The 15,821-nt window shown below is 44.8% G+C and overlaps 1 protein-coding gene across 1 annotated transcript in view; it reads right to left on the reverse strand.

Annotated features, from left to right (window-relative positions):
- Nucleotides 1-15,821, reverse strand: part of LOC147456564 (putative 3-hydroxyisobutyryl-CoA hydrolase 2) — a 133,288-nt gene that overhangs the window by 81,324 nt on the left and 36,143 nt on the right. The window contains exons 6-8 of the mRNA XM_086514994.1: nt 10,117-10,196; nt 9,936-10,019; nt 9,352-9,436 (exon numbers count right to left, since the gene is read on the reverse strand). Coding sequence (XP_086371120.1) covers nt 9,352-9,436; nt 9,936-10,019; nt 10,117-10,196 — 249 coding nt within the window. The remainder of the gene's footprint in view (nt 1-9,351; nt 9,437-9,935; nt 10,020-10,116; nt 10,197-15,821) is intronic.

The raw sequence follows: 15,821 nt of genomic DNA on the forward strand, positions 1-15,821 counted from the left end.
CGCTCGATCAATCAGTGTGCCTCTAGTGCGGGTGAGATCTGAGCTCTGCTATGAGAGCTACTCCTCACCCTGCCCAATGGCCGGTCTAAAGAAATCTGTAATTTGCCTTTGAGATTGGCTCTCCCCTAACCTTCTTGACAAGCTCTCTCGGTGTCTGCGCAACTCTAGCTTGATATCTGATGACTATAGAAAGTGGTCCAAAACCCTCTCTGGAGAGAGAGAGAGAGAGAGAGAGAGAGAGAGAGAGAGAGAGAGAGAGAGAGAGAGAGAGAGAGAGAGAGAGAGAGAGAGAGAGAGAGAGAGAGAGAGAGAGAGAGAGAGAGAGAAGAAGAAGAAGAAGAAGAAGTAGGAGTATTTTAACATCGTAGGAAACTATCCCGAGAGAGAGAGAGAGAGAGAGAGAGAGAGAGAGAGAGAAATGAAATGAAATGCTATAGTCTTCAAAAGGCCAAAATCACCTATGAGACCACAAAGTTACAACATGGTGGAATCTAGTACAATGTCTGGGTACAAAAAGATAAAAAGTGGGGTGTTGAAAAAAATATCAAAAATCCCTACTACTAGATGGTAAGTGCCGGGGGGCGAGGGGGGGGGGGGGGGGGGGGGGGGGGGGGGCGGCTCATACAATATCTGATACAAGGCTGAGATAGAAGTGATACAAGGGCAGATACAAGAGTGAGCATGATATACAATCCTCATCGAGATCACAGGAAGTCCATCATCGGTCACTGGCGGATCTCATCAATCTCCTCCATGGTCAGTAGTCTGACCGAGCGTCGTGCATATCGGGCCAGGGTGACCCGAATCCGCTGATGTAGTCTCCACCGATGCTGTATAGTCCTCAGTCGTGGGTGCCTAGATCTCCCGAGCTCAATCGCTCAATCGATCAACGTGCCTTGATGTGAGGAGAGTATGAGCTCTGTTGTGGTCGTTGTACCTCAAGCTGCACAATATCCACTCTACAGAAGAAGTCTGTGATCCGTCTCTCAGACTGGCTAGCCTCTCCTCTCAACGAGCTCTCTCTGTGTCTTCGTAGCTCCAGCAAGAACAATCCCAGACATCTCTGGTCCTCATACCCCATGACTGTAGAAAGCGGTCCAAAACCCTCTCAGAACAAGCAATGGAAGCGACCTCGTATCTCATAGTAAACTGGGCAATGGCATACATAGTGCAACTTTGTCTCAGCCTCCGTATGACATAGGGGACATGTCATGGCCTCTGTTGACACTCCAATGTATCTGCGAGTCTCCACCCAAAGCTGGTGTAAAGATGTGCGTATCTGGCCGATAGCACACCGTATCCCGTGAGATAAGTGGGTGTCCATGTATCTGAGCCTCACCACAAAACCATCCTCAGTGAGCTGGAGAAGATGGTCCCTATAGAAATCCATCTTCCTGTCCAAATCCTGTGTCGGCTGAATCCGAGTCCTCCTGGTATCCAGCTGAGTCATGTCCTAGCGAATGAGCTTGGTGATCTCAAACTGTGTATGAGTCAGAGAGGGGGCATCCAATGAGTACTGGAAGGGGGGTAGTCTGTCCATGTTGAATCCATGTAGCTCAAACCATGATGTCATCTCTCCATACCAGCATGTCGTGTCTCCCGACAAAGCTAACTGTCGAGAGGACTCAAGTGCTAAGCGGGCATATCTGTCTTTGGGAAGGTCCCACAAATGGTGTGTAAAGGAGACTGATCTGGTAAGCGTCTCAACCGCTACAAGGGGGGTAGCTAGCTCTGCTCGAATAATGTCATGTGGTACAGAAGCCTTCGCTCTAATAAGCCGTGCAATCATAGAGACCAGAGGCTTCTCCATACCTCCCCAACCATCAGTGCAACCTTTCCTCCCGTGGTGGTCCACGGAAGGCCCCCATATATGAACTTTGTATAACAATGCACAAGCCACTAGAGTATCAAAAAGCCAGAGCTTCGTCCGAGGCTCCTAACACTCGATTTGTGAACACATCCTCTCCAATCCACCCAACGCTGCATAGGCTCTGGTCAATCTAGTCTCTGATGCTCTCCTCAATGAAAATATAGGCCAAGTAAAGATCGCCCCCAGATAAGTGTAAGCATTTGTATACTCCACTATCTCACGACCGTATGTGAATGCCGGTGCTGATCTCCTAATCCATTGTGGGGTGGTGTTAAACACCATAACCTTGGTTTTGCCAAGGTTGACAGACAAACCACTATCATGAGCAAACCTGTGCAATGCATCCAAATGATGTTGCATCCCCTCTGAAGAGTATGAAATCAACACAATATCATCAGTATATAACAATAGTGGAACACATGTCCCTGCCAACTAGGCACCTCTATCACCATCTCTCTCAATGTAAGGTGCAGCAGAAGTGAATGTTGAACTTTGCTCAAGATGAGTGCTCCGAACTCTGCTCAAGGGTTCCTTTTACTTACGGAAGGGAGAGCCTTCCGTTCCTTTAGTGAGCGAGTGCAATGGACACAAACAAAGTGGATGAACACTGTGAATGAAGGTGTTGAGACTGACACATAGAGAGAGAAGAATACGACACCAGAATGTTGTCAAAACCCTCCTCCGAAGGCCCCACTCTCTATGGCGATAGCGGTCTACTATTGATTGCACAAACACGACGAGACGGGCTGAAAATTGAAAATGCTAAGGGCTGAAATCTGCAAATCTTTATCTGCTGAATTTTGACTCTATGTCGGTGACGACGTCGATGGCGACAATGTGACGACGACGCGCTAAAAACGCAAATGCTGAAATCTGCATTTTCCGGGCTGAATCTGCAAACTACGCTGGATCTGACTGTGCGGCGAGGATCTGCTGCGGGAAGGTGAGATCTGCAAGGTTCGGGACTTCTACTGCGGTGTGTGACTGCTGAAAACTGAAAACGCTGGTCTAGATCTGGGTTCTGTCGCTGTGAATCCGCAAAACGCTAAGCTTGCTTGCTGATCCAAAAACGCTAGGGCTGGTTCTGTCTTTTGTTGCAAAAACGCTAGGGGTTCTGCTATCTTGCTGCTGCCGGGCTAATATGCTGTGCAAAAACGCCAGGGCTGAGTTGATGTAAAAACGCTAGGCTTACAGATGGCTGAAAACGCTAGGGTTGTTGCGGGGGGGGAGTCTTGCTGAGAAGGTGCCTATTAAACGCTGTGTTCCTGCTGCCTCTTCTGCTAGATTGTGCTAGCGCTAGGCTTACTTATATACATGCTTGGTAAATTTGCCCTACCTAGTTCCCAACAAAAGTCACCTAAAAATAATAAGTGAAAAATGTCAAAAATAGGGAAAATAGGTCTATGCACTGTAAAAATGCTCCTGATGGGTTCTGATGGTCATGTTGTGTGCAACCAGAGGATATACATCTACTCTAAGTGTCTGGACATGCACGGTCTGCGAACAGACTCACAGAAAGTGCCAGATCACTTCCTAAGCTAGGCTGACTGAACTGAATTGAACCCTTGCCATGAAGTAGCTTGTCCACGTACACATAGGGTTAGATGTGCACGTGACATCCCCTCCTTTTCAAAGTTAGGTACTGGTACCGAACTGTATGGCGTCAAGGGAGATCGCCAACAGCGTCTAGAATCCTGGAAAGGATTCTTCGCCTGCCCACTCTGATGCGTGATACTTGAACTTCATAAAGGTCTGCAACACTTGCTTCTTTGGGCCACGTTGAATACGACACAAAGTTATCTGTGGCTCCTTCAATGCTTAAACTTCGTCGATAGTCATGCGTCTACCTTCTTCAAGAATCTCCGATGATGAAAATTCCTGAAACCACTTCCAACACAAAAACATGAACATACCCATTCCATGTAAAGTGACTGGAAAATTTCTAGTCTTCTTCAAAGCCTGTGCATGCAATGTAGATGAACACATAGACGGAGTGTCAAAACGTTCATCAAACACACGCAAACAATGGGGTTGAAACTTGACTTTCTTATCTAAATCAATCAACTGTGGCAAAACACAATGGAAATGCCTATGCCTGAGGCTCAATCCTTCTTGTGCTCTTTCTGATACTGTGTCATGCCAAGGAAGAGACATGGAATGTGAATTCCTTGGGTGCATACTTTTCAGCTTTTCATGAGAAATCCGCATACATCCGTGCTCATTCATGAGTGAATCGTGCTCAACGTACAATATGGCATGCCTTTGGAAAGGGATCACATAAAGGCGCTGACTAAAATACAGGAAACGATCACGAATGAAACACTCGAACAATGCGTACTGACTAATCATGCGCATACACAATACTTCCTGTGGGGGTTCTGTGGACCTAGGCTCGAGAGCCAAGATTGGTTCTTCGTGATTGATCGTCTCGCTACGAGGTTAGCTTCGCTAGAGAAAGTATCAACTAACACATCATCCTTGTGAACAATCACATCATCTTCATGCAAAGCATCATGCTTGTGAGAAATCACATCTTGATCATCATGCAAATCATCATGTTTGTGCTTATCATCCAAATTATCATGCAATTCATCATGCTTATCATCATGCAAATCTTGTGTCTCATGCTTTGGAGAAGAAGAGACTGAGAGGGTCTCCTTTTCCCAAATCTCTTACATCTGTGCTTGCACTTGAGAAAAGAATCGGAACAAGGCGGCTTTCCTTTCGTTGTGCTCATGCTTTATGGCTGCCATTCTTTCTTCGGCCGCCAAGCGCACTTGCTCACGCTCACGCTCAATAGCTACCTTTCTTTCTTCGCGTTCTAACTTCCTTTCCATAAACAAGTGCTTCAACTCCTCCATAGGAGTAAGTGCAATCCTTGGCGTAAATGGGGAAGGGGGAGGGTCGGAAAAACCTCCTGGTGGGGAAAATTCTTCTTCACCACCCTCATGCTCATCACCTCCATGCGAAGTATCCATTCCGTTTCGGGTGATGACCATCCACTGAAGTCTTGGGTTCTTAAGTTCACAAAGAACTTGGGTTCTTGTGGATCTTGGGTTCTTCGGTTCTTGAGGTTCTTGAGGGTCTTGAGGGTCTTCAGGTTCTTGAGGTTCTTGCAGTTCTTCTTTCGCTTGCGATCTGTGTTAGAGAAGGATCTTCTCTTCACCGGAGTTCTGCTCTTCTTCGCGGGCGCACCCCTTAGCCGCCTTGCGCTCAAGGGAAAATAGGTCTATGCACTGTAAAAATGCTCTTGATGGGTTCTGATGGAAATCTGATGGTCATGTTGTGTGCAACCAAAGGATATGCATCTACTCCTAGTGTCTGGACATGCACGGTCTACGAACACTCACAAAAGTGCCAGATCACTTCCTAAGCTAAGCTGACTGAACTGAACCCAACCCTTGCCATGAAGTAGCTTGTCCACGTACACATAGGGTTAGATGTGCACGTGACACTCAATGTAGTCTGAAACCTCATCCACATACATACCAAATAGTGTAGAAGATAGTGGGCATCCCTGTTTCTCCCCGACAGTGGAGTCAACTAAAGTAGATAGCCCCTCTGACGTGCGTACATGTCCCACTACTGACTTGTATAGTGCCATGATCCCCCAAATCATCTCTATGGGCACTCCCATCTCCCGGAGCCTGCGCATCAATCTAGCTCTGCGTACTGTGTCAAATGCTTTGCGGAAGTCCACAAAGCTGCAATAAATCCGTCTCCCATGTGCCCTACCGTCCTCAAAAATGGCTCTGAGTGTCAGAATGTGATCAAGAGTAGGAAAACCTTTCCAGAACCTTGCCTACCCTATGGCTCGTACACCCTTCTACTTTGCCCATCTACTCAGCTGCTGCTCAAGGATAGATGCCTACAACTGTGTCAGTGTGTGTTCAATCATGATAGTGCGGTAGTTCCCATGCTCCATAGAGTCTCCTGACTTGAAGATAGGCACAATAGTGGATAAGCTCCAAGTATCGGACAGGCCCTCACACATGGCACGGTTAAACATCATCGCTATAAGCTCTGCAAGCAAATCCCTCGCATGTATAAAATGCTCTGCTACCAAACCATCATGATCATATGCTCTCTCGGTCCTCATCCTATCAATGGCCTTCTTCACCATCTCAACAATGAAAAAAGCACATGTGTGTGGGCATGAGTCATGGGGGTCAGGAAGAGGTGGTTGTCCAGGCACTGTGTACAAGGATGATGCCAGATGCATACTGGCCCCACGCCTCTGTAGAAGTGATGGCAAGAGAAGTGGAGTGCTCATGGAAGAGTCTCCATGCCTCACCCGAGTCCCGACTCAAGAATAGCTAATATACATCCTGCTCTAATCGTGCTAGAGATGCCCTCTGCCTCCGCAACTCTAGGCGTCGGAAGGCAACCTGTGACTGTGAGTGATGTCTCCCAAGAGTACCTCTCTCTGGAGTCTGGCTCTCGTCTCGCGGCACTCCTAATCGTACGAGTTGTTCTGGGGCATGCTCCCAGAACATCGTCTCTACTCAGGCTGTGTGTGTGGGTATGCCTCTGCTGCTGCATCATGCAATGTCTATGTCAGTATAGAAGTGAGCTCCTCCAGAGGTCGCCCTGGCTCCTCAATGCACAAGCGTCTGTATATCCCATTAATATAGACAGAGTCCGTCTCTCGAGTAAAGGTGTAGCGGGTGGGAGCTGCTATCTGTGGCTTGTGTGCTACACCGAACTAGAAAGAGATGGTCATTGACAGATGGGCGTGATCCACTGCTATGCCAGTAGGTTTGGGTCCAAATGTGAGGTCATGGATACCAGAGATAAAAGCTAGGCTATGCCATGACATAATCCACTGTATTGGCTCCATGTCTGTGTGGGAAGCACGTTAAACCGCCTACAGCTGGAAACCTCTATAGGCCATTCAAAATGGCCAATCCATGTGTAGACCCCATGTCTATCAAGTGTCATCCATACTCAGTATGCTCCACATCCTATGACGGTCTAGATAGGCCCATCTCTGCAATATCGAGCTCCCTCAACATCTCCTCTCAACTATCATAAAATATTGCAATCCTAGCATTGAAGTCACCCAGGATAATAATGTCACCATCTCTAGAAAACTCCCATATGTCATCATCCAAAATAGCAAAGGGAGACTAGGTGGTGCATAGACAAATGTACTAGGAGGAAAGTAGCATATAGCAATGTATAGGTATCTGCCTGTCTCAGCTCGCAATCTCACCCACATGTACCTAGCCTCCTCATCTCTACGGACAATATGTATCAATGGCTGCAGCTCCTCCCTGAATAAAACTGCCACTCCCGTTGAGCCCCACCCTCTGCGATCTGATCGAGTCTCCTTTCTGCAAGCTCTCTCCCATCTGTATCCGCTAATCCGTGGCATAGACTGTCCAGGTGCCTAGTGCGTCTCTGAGTAGAAGATGATGTCCCTTCCAGTGAAACTGTCCTCAAAAGCACCCACATCAAGACGTCGTAGCAAGTATGAGTGTGGTCCCATAGGTCTCGTGTCGTCATGCAAAGCGCTTCTCCATAATAAGCAGTCTCCCATCTCTATGAAATGCCACCTTTCCTTTCTCTCTGGCGGTCCTTATCTCTGGCATGACTTCTTTCATATGAGCAATCTGTGAGAGTGTGAGGTCATCCCTAAGGAATACCCCCGTTTCCTTTAGTGTAGGACACTTCTTCAAGAAGTCTTTCTTCGCTTTGATCAATGCTCTCTCCTTTGAAGTCGCTTCATTCCCTTCTTCCCCACTCTACATGCCTTAGTGTGTGTGATCTCACCACCCTTCGTATGTAGGAAATCTGTGACCTCGCCTTCCACATTATCACAGTCTTTTAGGCCAGTTACACGTACACGCAAAGCTATAGTCTTCCTTCTTTGCTCTACCTCTAGGGTCATGTTAATGATTGTGGGAGTGGGAATGGCTGTTGGTTCTTTCCCCTTCCCTTTCTTGGCTTCTTCTATTCACTTTTGGGCTTCATCTACCTTCTTTTGGGTTTTCGTGATTGCATCCACACATGACGACGTTGTTGCTTCGTGTTGCTTCTCTTCCTCCTTGATTTTTAGCACTTGTTCTTTGATGTCATTGAGTTCATTTATCATAGAGGGCTAGATTTCTCCCTCCTCTAGTTCCCTCCCCACTCTAGCTTCCGTAAGCTCCCGTTTAGGGTTGAGATCTCTTCCCGGAGCGCTTGGACTTCAGTCCGTAGGTCTTCCTTCTCTTTCTTCAATTGCGAGCCTTCATTGAAGACCATTTGGATGAGAGAGAGAGAGAGAGAGAGAGAGAGAGAGAGAGAGAGAGAGAGAGAGAGAGAGAGAGATAAGAAAATGAAATGTTATATTAATGTCTTCAAAAGGCCAAAATGACCTATGAGATCAAACTATTACAAAATTGTGAATCTGATACCATGTCTGGGTACAAAAAGACTAGAACAAAAATAATACTACTACTAGAATCCATCCTCATCTGCACTCTGGATGTCAAGAGAGTATGGCTCGAATCCTCTGTTGTAGTCTCCGTCGATGTTGTGTAACCCCTCTCCTCAATCGCGGCCATCTGGATTTCCGTAACTCCAGTGCTCGGTCGATGAGAGTGCCGGTAGTGGTCGAATGAGTGGGGGCCGAGCTTTGCAATGATGGCTGCTCCTCTGGCTGTTCCATATCCAGTGAAAAGAAATCTGTAATCCGTCTCTGGGACTGTCTCTCTCTAGCTCTCCCCAGTAAAGTGTCTCTATATCTGTGTAACTCAAGTAGATATAGCCCAAGACATCTCTGATCCTCATAACTCATGACCCTAGAAAAAGGACCGAAACCCTCTATGAATAAGCAATGGAAACAGCCCCGAATCTCATAATACACTGTGCAATGACATATGTAATGTAGCTCTGTCTTTGGCTCTAGCTGGCATAAGCGGCATATCCTGTTGTCTGCTGGTATCCCTCTAAATCTACCAGTCTCAATCTCCAGCTGATGTCTCAATCTCCAGCTGATGTGAGGATGTGCGTATCTGACCAATGGCACACCGCAAACCATGAGACATATGTGTATCCATGTAGCTGGGGTCGAATCACAAACCCATCTACTGTGAGGTGGAGAAGATGCTCTCTATAGAAAGCCATCTTCGTGCCCAACTCCTGTGGCAGCTCTATCCATGTCCTCCTGGTATCCAGCTGAATCAGGTCCTGACGAATGAGTCTAGTAATCTCCACCCGTATAAGAGACATGGAGGGTGTCTGAAGAGAGAGAGAAACAGAAGGAAAAAGTAATTATATTAACATCTACTAAAGGACAAAAAGACTGGCTTATGAGGCAAAACCATCTACACATATCTTTGCCCTCTAGACATCATGATATTACAGCAATATCAGAATCAATGTAGTAAGTAAGTGGGTGTATTTAAAAGAGATGAAGAATCAAAAAGGCTGCCTACAATCAATAAAACCTGTTCTGCCTGCTAGCTGTCAAAAATGTTCCACAACACACTTACCAAATGACCCCTTCAAACAGGAGAGCAGAAAAGAGCTTCCAGCATCAGGGTGGAACCCTATCCGAGTCTCTGGCGAAGAAAAAGCCTGCCATTACCAAATGATTATTCAAAAAAAAAAAAAACAGATCAATCCCACACTAACTTCCTGAAGTTAAACTTTCAAGTTCATTTTTTTCCAGAGAGCAAGGACTTCTAACTTAACAAGTTCGGAGAATGCTGTCAGCAAAGTTAGGCCAAAGAATGGCTGTTGTCTTAACAATTGTACACCCCTCAACTATCTCGATGTGCCATGTGTACATGTATTCACATAAATTATTCCTCATAAAGAAGGCAAGCAACAGACTTATCGTCGTTGCTGCGCTCACCACTATTTTTCCCTTTTAAGCTTTGAAGTGAGTAAGGAGGGCCAGGTTTTTTTTTTCTGTACTTTCTTTCGTTTTTTGTTCTTTCTTTTCTGGAAGGAGAGGGGGGGAAGAAACGGGGGGGATAGGTTTATTTGCTGTGGTTACTGCACAGCGTTGACATAATGTATACATGAATGCAAAATAAATGCAAAAAGAAGTTGCAAAGGACTAAGAAAGTACAGCATTTTCAGATGCCAGCTGGAAATGTGAAAAAGAGGTGAGAGCACAAGCTCCTCCGACAGCCAGTCCATCTAAAACGGATACCTGGCCAAGCAAAAAACCTAGTGCAGCTCAGCCTTGACAGAGAGATCTACATGCAGAAATTTTATAATACCGCCTTACAAAGTGTAGAAAGATTTACCTGCAATCTACGGTACGTTCCAAGGACATAATTCAAATTGTAAAGCTCCCTGAAAAATTCTCTGCATGCTTCAAAATTACCTGCACAATTTGATCACAATTTCGTTAAATAACAGGCTAAGTTCTACAAAAGAAAGCTTCATGATCGTAACAACTTTAATAAGTCTCTCTAGTTTGTTGTGGTACAGTAGAAAAGGCTCGTCTTTGTACTAAGCTTTTCTACCACACATGGATCTTGCTGTACTTTTCAATACTGATGAGACAGCATGCTTGCTTGTAGCACAATAAGAGCCATCCAGTTTCCACGAAGCCCCATCTCGTCAAGCAAATCCTTCAGTAGTTAGACAATGCAACTCCCTTTGTTATGGTACTGATAGTACTTCCTTATTCCAATAGTTGAACGTTATCCCCTAGCCTCCATTCTTTTTAAGAAAATCATCTCTTTAGAACACAAGGAGGGCACCCCAACGCAAGGTGAAGAACTTCATTGGTCCATGATAAAATGTATGAGCTTGTAAATCCACAATGAGAAAGGTTTTCGACCACTCGCTAACGTGATGCAAGAAAACCTATATAGTATTAATAGAAAAAAAAGAACATGATTACTTTCACTTCTCCATTATAGAGTTTCCTTCATCCACAACCATATGCTAGGTCAAGCAAATGGCAAAGAATAAAGCATGACCCACGAGGGTATGACCCCATGGCATGATTAAGGAATAAGTTGTTTGGTCACAGGTAAGCTCTTCATAGCAGAAATTTCGGCTTCACAGCACCTATGGTCCCATAAGCTAATTCTAGTTGCCTGAGTGGAGAACAGGCTCTCTTTTCTTTCAAACATGCACCTTGTGAGCAAATTAAAATACCATCTATAGCATGAGGAGGAGGTGAAAAAAGCACGAAAGTGTCTCCACAAAATCTGCACAAGATGCTCAATGGATGCTGGGGATAACCTCTGAGCAGTATGCTTGAAGTCTCACACAACCATCAACAGAACTACAATAAATTGAATATATTGAATAGACCAATAAGAACAAAGATGAAAGCAATAGCTAAATAGACACAAACTCTGATGATGCACAAGCCAACCTCAAATACTCTGCTGAGAATTAAGCATAAGAGACCGGTTGACAGCACCAACAGCTCCAGACCAAGGACTAGCACAAAGGGATGTTAAGGCTAAGGCAAGCATACTGAGTGTAAGCTGACTGACTGCACGACTACAAGGACTAGACTCAAGCTAGACAAGACTCGATGATGAAGGTACCCTCTAAAACAGGGTTGACACATCCGAGCGTCCAATGCTAGTACAGTCCGATATTAGTACAGTCCGATATTAGTACAGTATGAAATAGATCAAGCCAAAGTTATACAATGAAAGAAAGAGAGTCTAGAAAAGAGCTTAGGATACCAAATGGCATTTTTGCAGCACATAAGGCTTGAATTTTGGCCTCCTGCCCTTAAGCCTTGGGCCTTGGCCTATGGGCCATGTGATAATACTGGCCTGAAGGACCAAATTTTCCCAAAACAACACCCGGTTAGTCAATAGTCAAGCTGACCGACACCAAATGTACTAGTTCGGATGACCGTACAGGACCAGCCGGGCCGTACACAAAGGTGCATCCATCAGACGTGGACAACCCTGCTCTAAACACCAGCATAACACTAAATATCCAAGTACAAGTTAGGTTCCCAACGGGTGGTGAGCTGGTGTGTAGAGAGCTAGAAGCAGATTGCACAAAGGGTTTTCCCACCAGAAGGCAGTCCAGCCAAGGTTTAGCTGTCCCTCGCCCACATCTCTCCAGTCCACTGGTCCGGGTCCCCTTTTAAAGAGGACTATTGAACTAATGGCCACATCCAATCCATGGTCTACAAAAAGGGGTCGTATACCAACCAGCCCCTGTAGACATGGTGACGCTTGTTTTGTGAGCATAGCTTCTGAAAAGTACCACATGTGCATGAGAAGCTTTATATATCTTTACGACGTATCAATTATCATAAGCTACAGATGGAGGCTACAATTCTAATGGTCCCTGAGGAAAATGGCCATGTAAATAGTTGTATAGATTTTGAAGTGCTCAAAGATTCTTGAAAATGCTCATGAAATATGTTCTTACCAACGAATATTTGGTTACCAGCAGTAATGCACACCATTGAGAATATTTTCTTAATAAGGGTGAATACTCACATTAGCTGTCGAAACTCGTGAAACAAATGAATAAGTTAGCACTAAGGTTCATCTTTAAGCAAACTATTAAAACATCAACCCACAAATCACACAAACAATCAACCCACTACTAGAAATAACACGATTGCACACATGTACAACTCTTGGAATCATTCACTCAACCAACTAGATTACAAATCTAGAAGGTAATACATAGGCAGCTATTGCTTGTAATGAGCATCTAAATGTTCCACGCGTCAGTGGCCTACATCAAAAGATGCTTAGTTTATGCCCCTATTAAAAGACATAGGAAAAGAAAAAGTTTTTTATCAATAACTTTGACCTACGGCACTAATCAACAAGCCTAATCCAATGGTTTGCAATTGCTCTCAAGGTTCATTTGCTTTACTAAGGCCTTATGTAGGCCAATCCACACCAAAATCATGAAGTCTGTAGAGAAAAAGAGCACGCACGAGATGTCATTTGTGCTTCCATCATTTACAACAGACTTGATTTTGTCTTTCTTAAGTTGATCTTTCCCATGAAGGCAAAATTTCTAAGTTGGGGGGATGCTAGACCTTAGAAAGCTACATTTAAAAACATGATTATGCTTAAAATTTGAAAAATAGCATTCTTGAAATGAACGTAAGATGGGAATAAAGATAAGACATTGTCTTCAAACTAAAAGATTTTAAGTTTCCTGAAAGGCATGTATATTATACCAAAAACATCATAAAAAGCAACCATAAGTTTTCAAGTGTTAAAGTTATGCATCTCCAATGAATGCCCAATGTGACCCTATTTATTATTTTTGTCATCTTAGGTTATCTTTTACTTATTTGACATGAGTATTGGGTCGGGCCATTGTAATAATCATCTAATTCATTGCCGGTTCGGTGAATCTCTCTCGTACATTCTCTCTCTATGGGAGTTCTCTAGGGATGGAGATGTTGGGAGACTTCAATGCAAGGACGGCCAGTCCCAGACAGCTTTTTACGATACCTCAAAGGAAATGTTGAGAGGATTGAATGTCAATGATATGGGATTGCCCAGGTGTTCGCAAGATGAAGAGCACACTAGTTATGGGGGATATCTGACAGATTTGGGGACTGCACATGGACTGGCCATCTTGAATGGCCTCCACAGATTTCCAACGTCGAGTGGGTTCACTTGCTTTCCTCATAGACATGGGGCCAGCAAAGTGGATTTTGTTTTAGCTCAGCCCAGTTTCATACCTTCTATTCAGGACTTTACAGTCGCAGGCCCAAGCATGTTGAAGTAGCAGTAGATCATGCTCTCCTCACGTTTACCATCTTATTCCAGTTCAGCACAGCTCGATTGGCACACATACCTACGCATACCCGATACACTTTTACTTCAGAGATTGATTATGTCTACATAGATGGTATCTACAGACGCTTATGCACAGAGGATCCGGGAAGACCTTTAGGGGAGGTCACTTATATATTGACAGAGACACTACAAGATGCAGCACTAGAGGCATACGCCCATACTGATGAGGAGTGCAGAGAGACGAGGGCCCCTGAAACCGGCCCATAGGGCCGTAGACTTTGGCTTTCACCCGAAACTTTACTTCAAGCTTTAACGCACAGAGAAACCCTGCAGAAGGAACCTGTAATGGGAATTAACACTTCAAAGCACACACGGCTTGGAAGCTAGAATGCTCCGAGCAAAACACCGACAACCTGTAGGCCCCAAAAACTGGCGCCCCTTTCGGTATTTCTTTATTCCTTTAGAGGTTAAAGTTACAAAACTAGAGTCTTGGGATCTTCACCTATATCCAACTAGATCACACCTAATCTGGTAAAATTTCAGCAACATAACGGCCCCAAAACTCGCCCTGAACAAATCCCCCTACTGGAACTCGCTTCCAAAGACATAAACCTTTTGTTTTCAGCCCAAAAACAGCAATTACAGCTCGCTGTATTTACTGGTTTTTACCCTGTTTTCAGCCATAAACAGTCCTGGAACTCTCCTCTAACAGTGGGGCACTATTCCCAATGCTTCTCGCATCCATACAGCTGCAGAACAGTCCAAAAACAGCGCATAACCAACACTGAAAATGCACCTTGAAGGTGAGGTTATCACCCTCACCAGTGCCTGCTTTGGAGTAGCAATTAGCTACTCCTGTTCCTGCTCAAAGAGGCTCTTGCCTCGGCACAGAAGCATAAGACCACACAACTGTACGTAGGTCAAATGAAGAGCCCTCTTGTGGGGCATCACATAACTGCACGGAGGGGAGAGAGAGAGAGCAATGTAGAGTGTGCACGACATCACTTCTTGCACTACACTGTACATGAGAGGGGAAGCTTGCACACAATAGCTTTGGTACCTGCAACAATCCACCATGCAGCTAAAAAATGCAACCCCCATGTTTATTTCAACGCTTCTCTCTCCCTCAAAGTGGGAAATGCCCAAACATCTGCCAAGTGGCATCATGCATGGTTTTTCCGTTTTGTACCTTCCGGTCTAAAAATATTTCAACCGGTTGCTCAATTGACTTAGCGGCAAAGTAATAAAATGTTCCTCTCGTCATTCTGGAGCTAATGACGCGAACAGATTTCATGGCCCAAAATAACAGTTCCCTAAATTTTAGGATATGCTTCCATTGGACTCTCACTGGTCATCTCACCATCTTTCGCGACTGGGACCACATCCAATAATGCAATGTAGCCCAGTTCTCGGGTGATTTTCTCTTTGTGACCCCACCTTGTCCATTGTGCCTCTATGGAGTTAATTTCCTGGTATCCACCAACTTATTAAGTGCCGCGAGGGGACCTAGATGACTTTGAACTGAGCCTATACACCCTTTTACTATTGGAATGCCAATGCCGACCAACTTCATGTCAGCGGGTGAAACTATTGTTTCACACTCGCCATACAATGTCCGGCCATTTGCAACTTCAAAAAGAGGCTCTCAAAAATTAAACGAAAATCATCGGAAAGAAACCAATAACTAAGGTTAGCAATTGCCACGTCCCTCGTGACACACCCCCCTCTTGAAATCGCAAACGTCCTCAAGTGCATACCATAAATTCATGCCATTGATGATCTTGTGTTGTCAGCACTCTTTTATCATCGCATGTATCCGCAAGAAAGATGATAAGACATAGATACAAATGACTTAATGAGACCTTCATACTTTTGTCATTTCCATCTATGATAGAAGTGAACTTTGTATATTTAACATTTAAAGAACGATGCACACTTCTATTACATTGAATCCATACGTACATTTGATGTGCTAACTCTTATCATTACCCCTCCTTTGCACATGTTGTGTTGGGGTATACGTAGGCTGTAACCCAAAGGCCTCAAGGTAAAGCTGCAATACGTTTGGTGACTCTTGATAGTTCATGCTCTTCCATCCACTTTGCATCCATAGGTGGATAGTTCTCAATTCTTGAACTTCACAAAGTAGCATCTTGCAACCTGTCCCTTAACTTTTCTTTCCTTATGTGCCAAAATCTGCTCAAGAACTAAAATTTAATCAAGTTCCTCAACCTCTGGCCGGTTCT

The sequence above is a fragment of the Adiantum capillus-veneris genome, chromosome 6 (genome assembly GCF_014529385.1).
Source record: "Adiantum capillus-veneris isolate H3 chromosome 6, ASM1452938v2, whole genome shotgun sequence".
Classification (NCBI taxonomy): Eukaryota; Viridiplantae; Streptophyta; class Polypodiopsida; order Polypodiales; family Pteridaceae; genus Adiantum; species Adiantum capillus-veneris.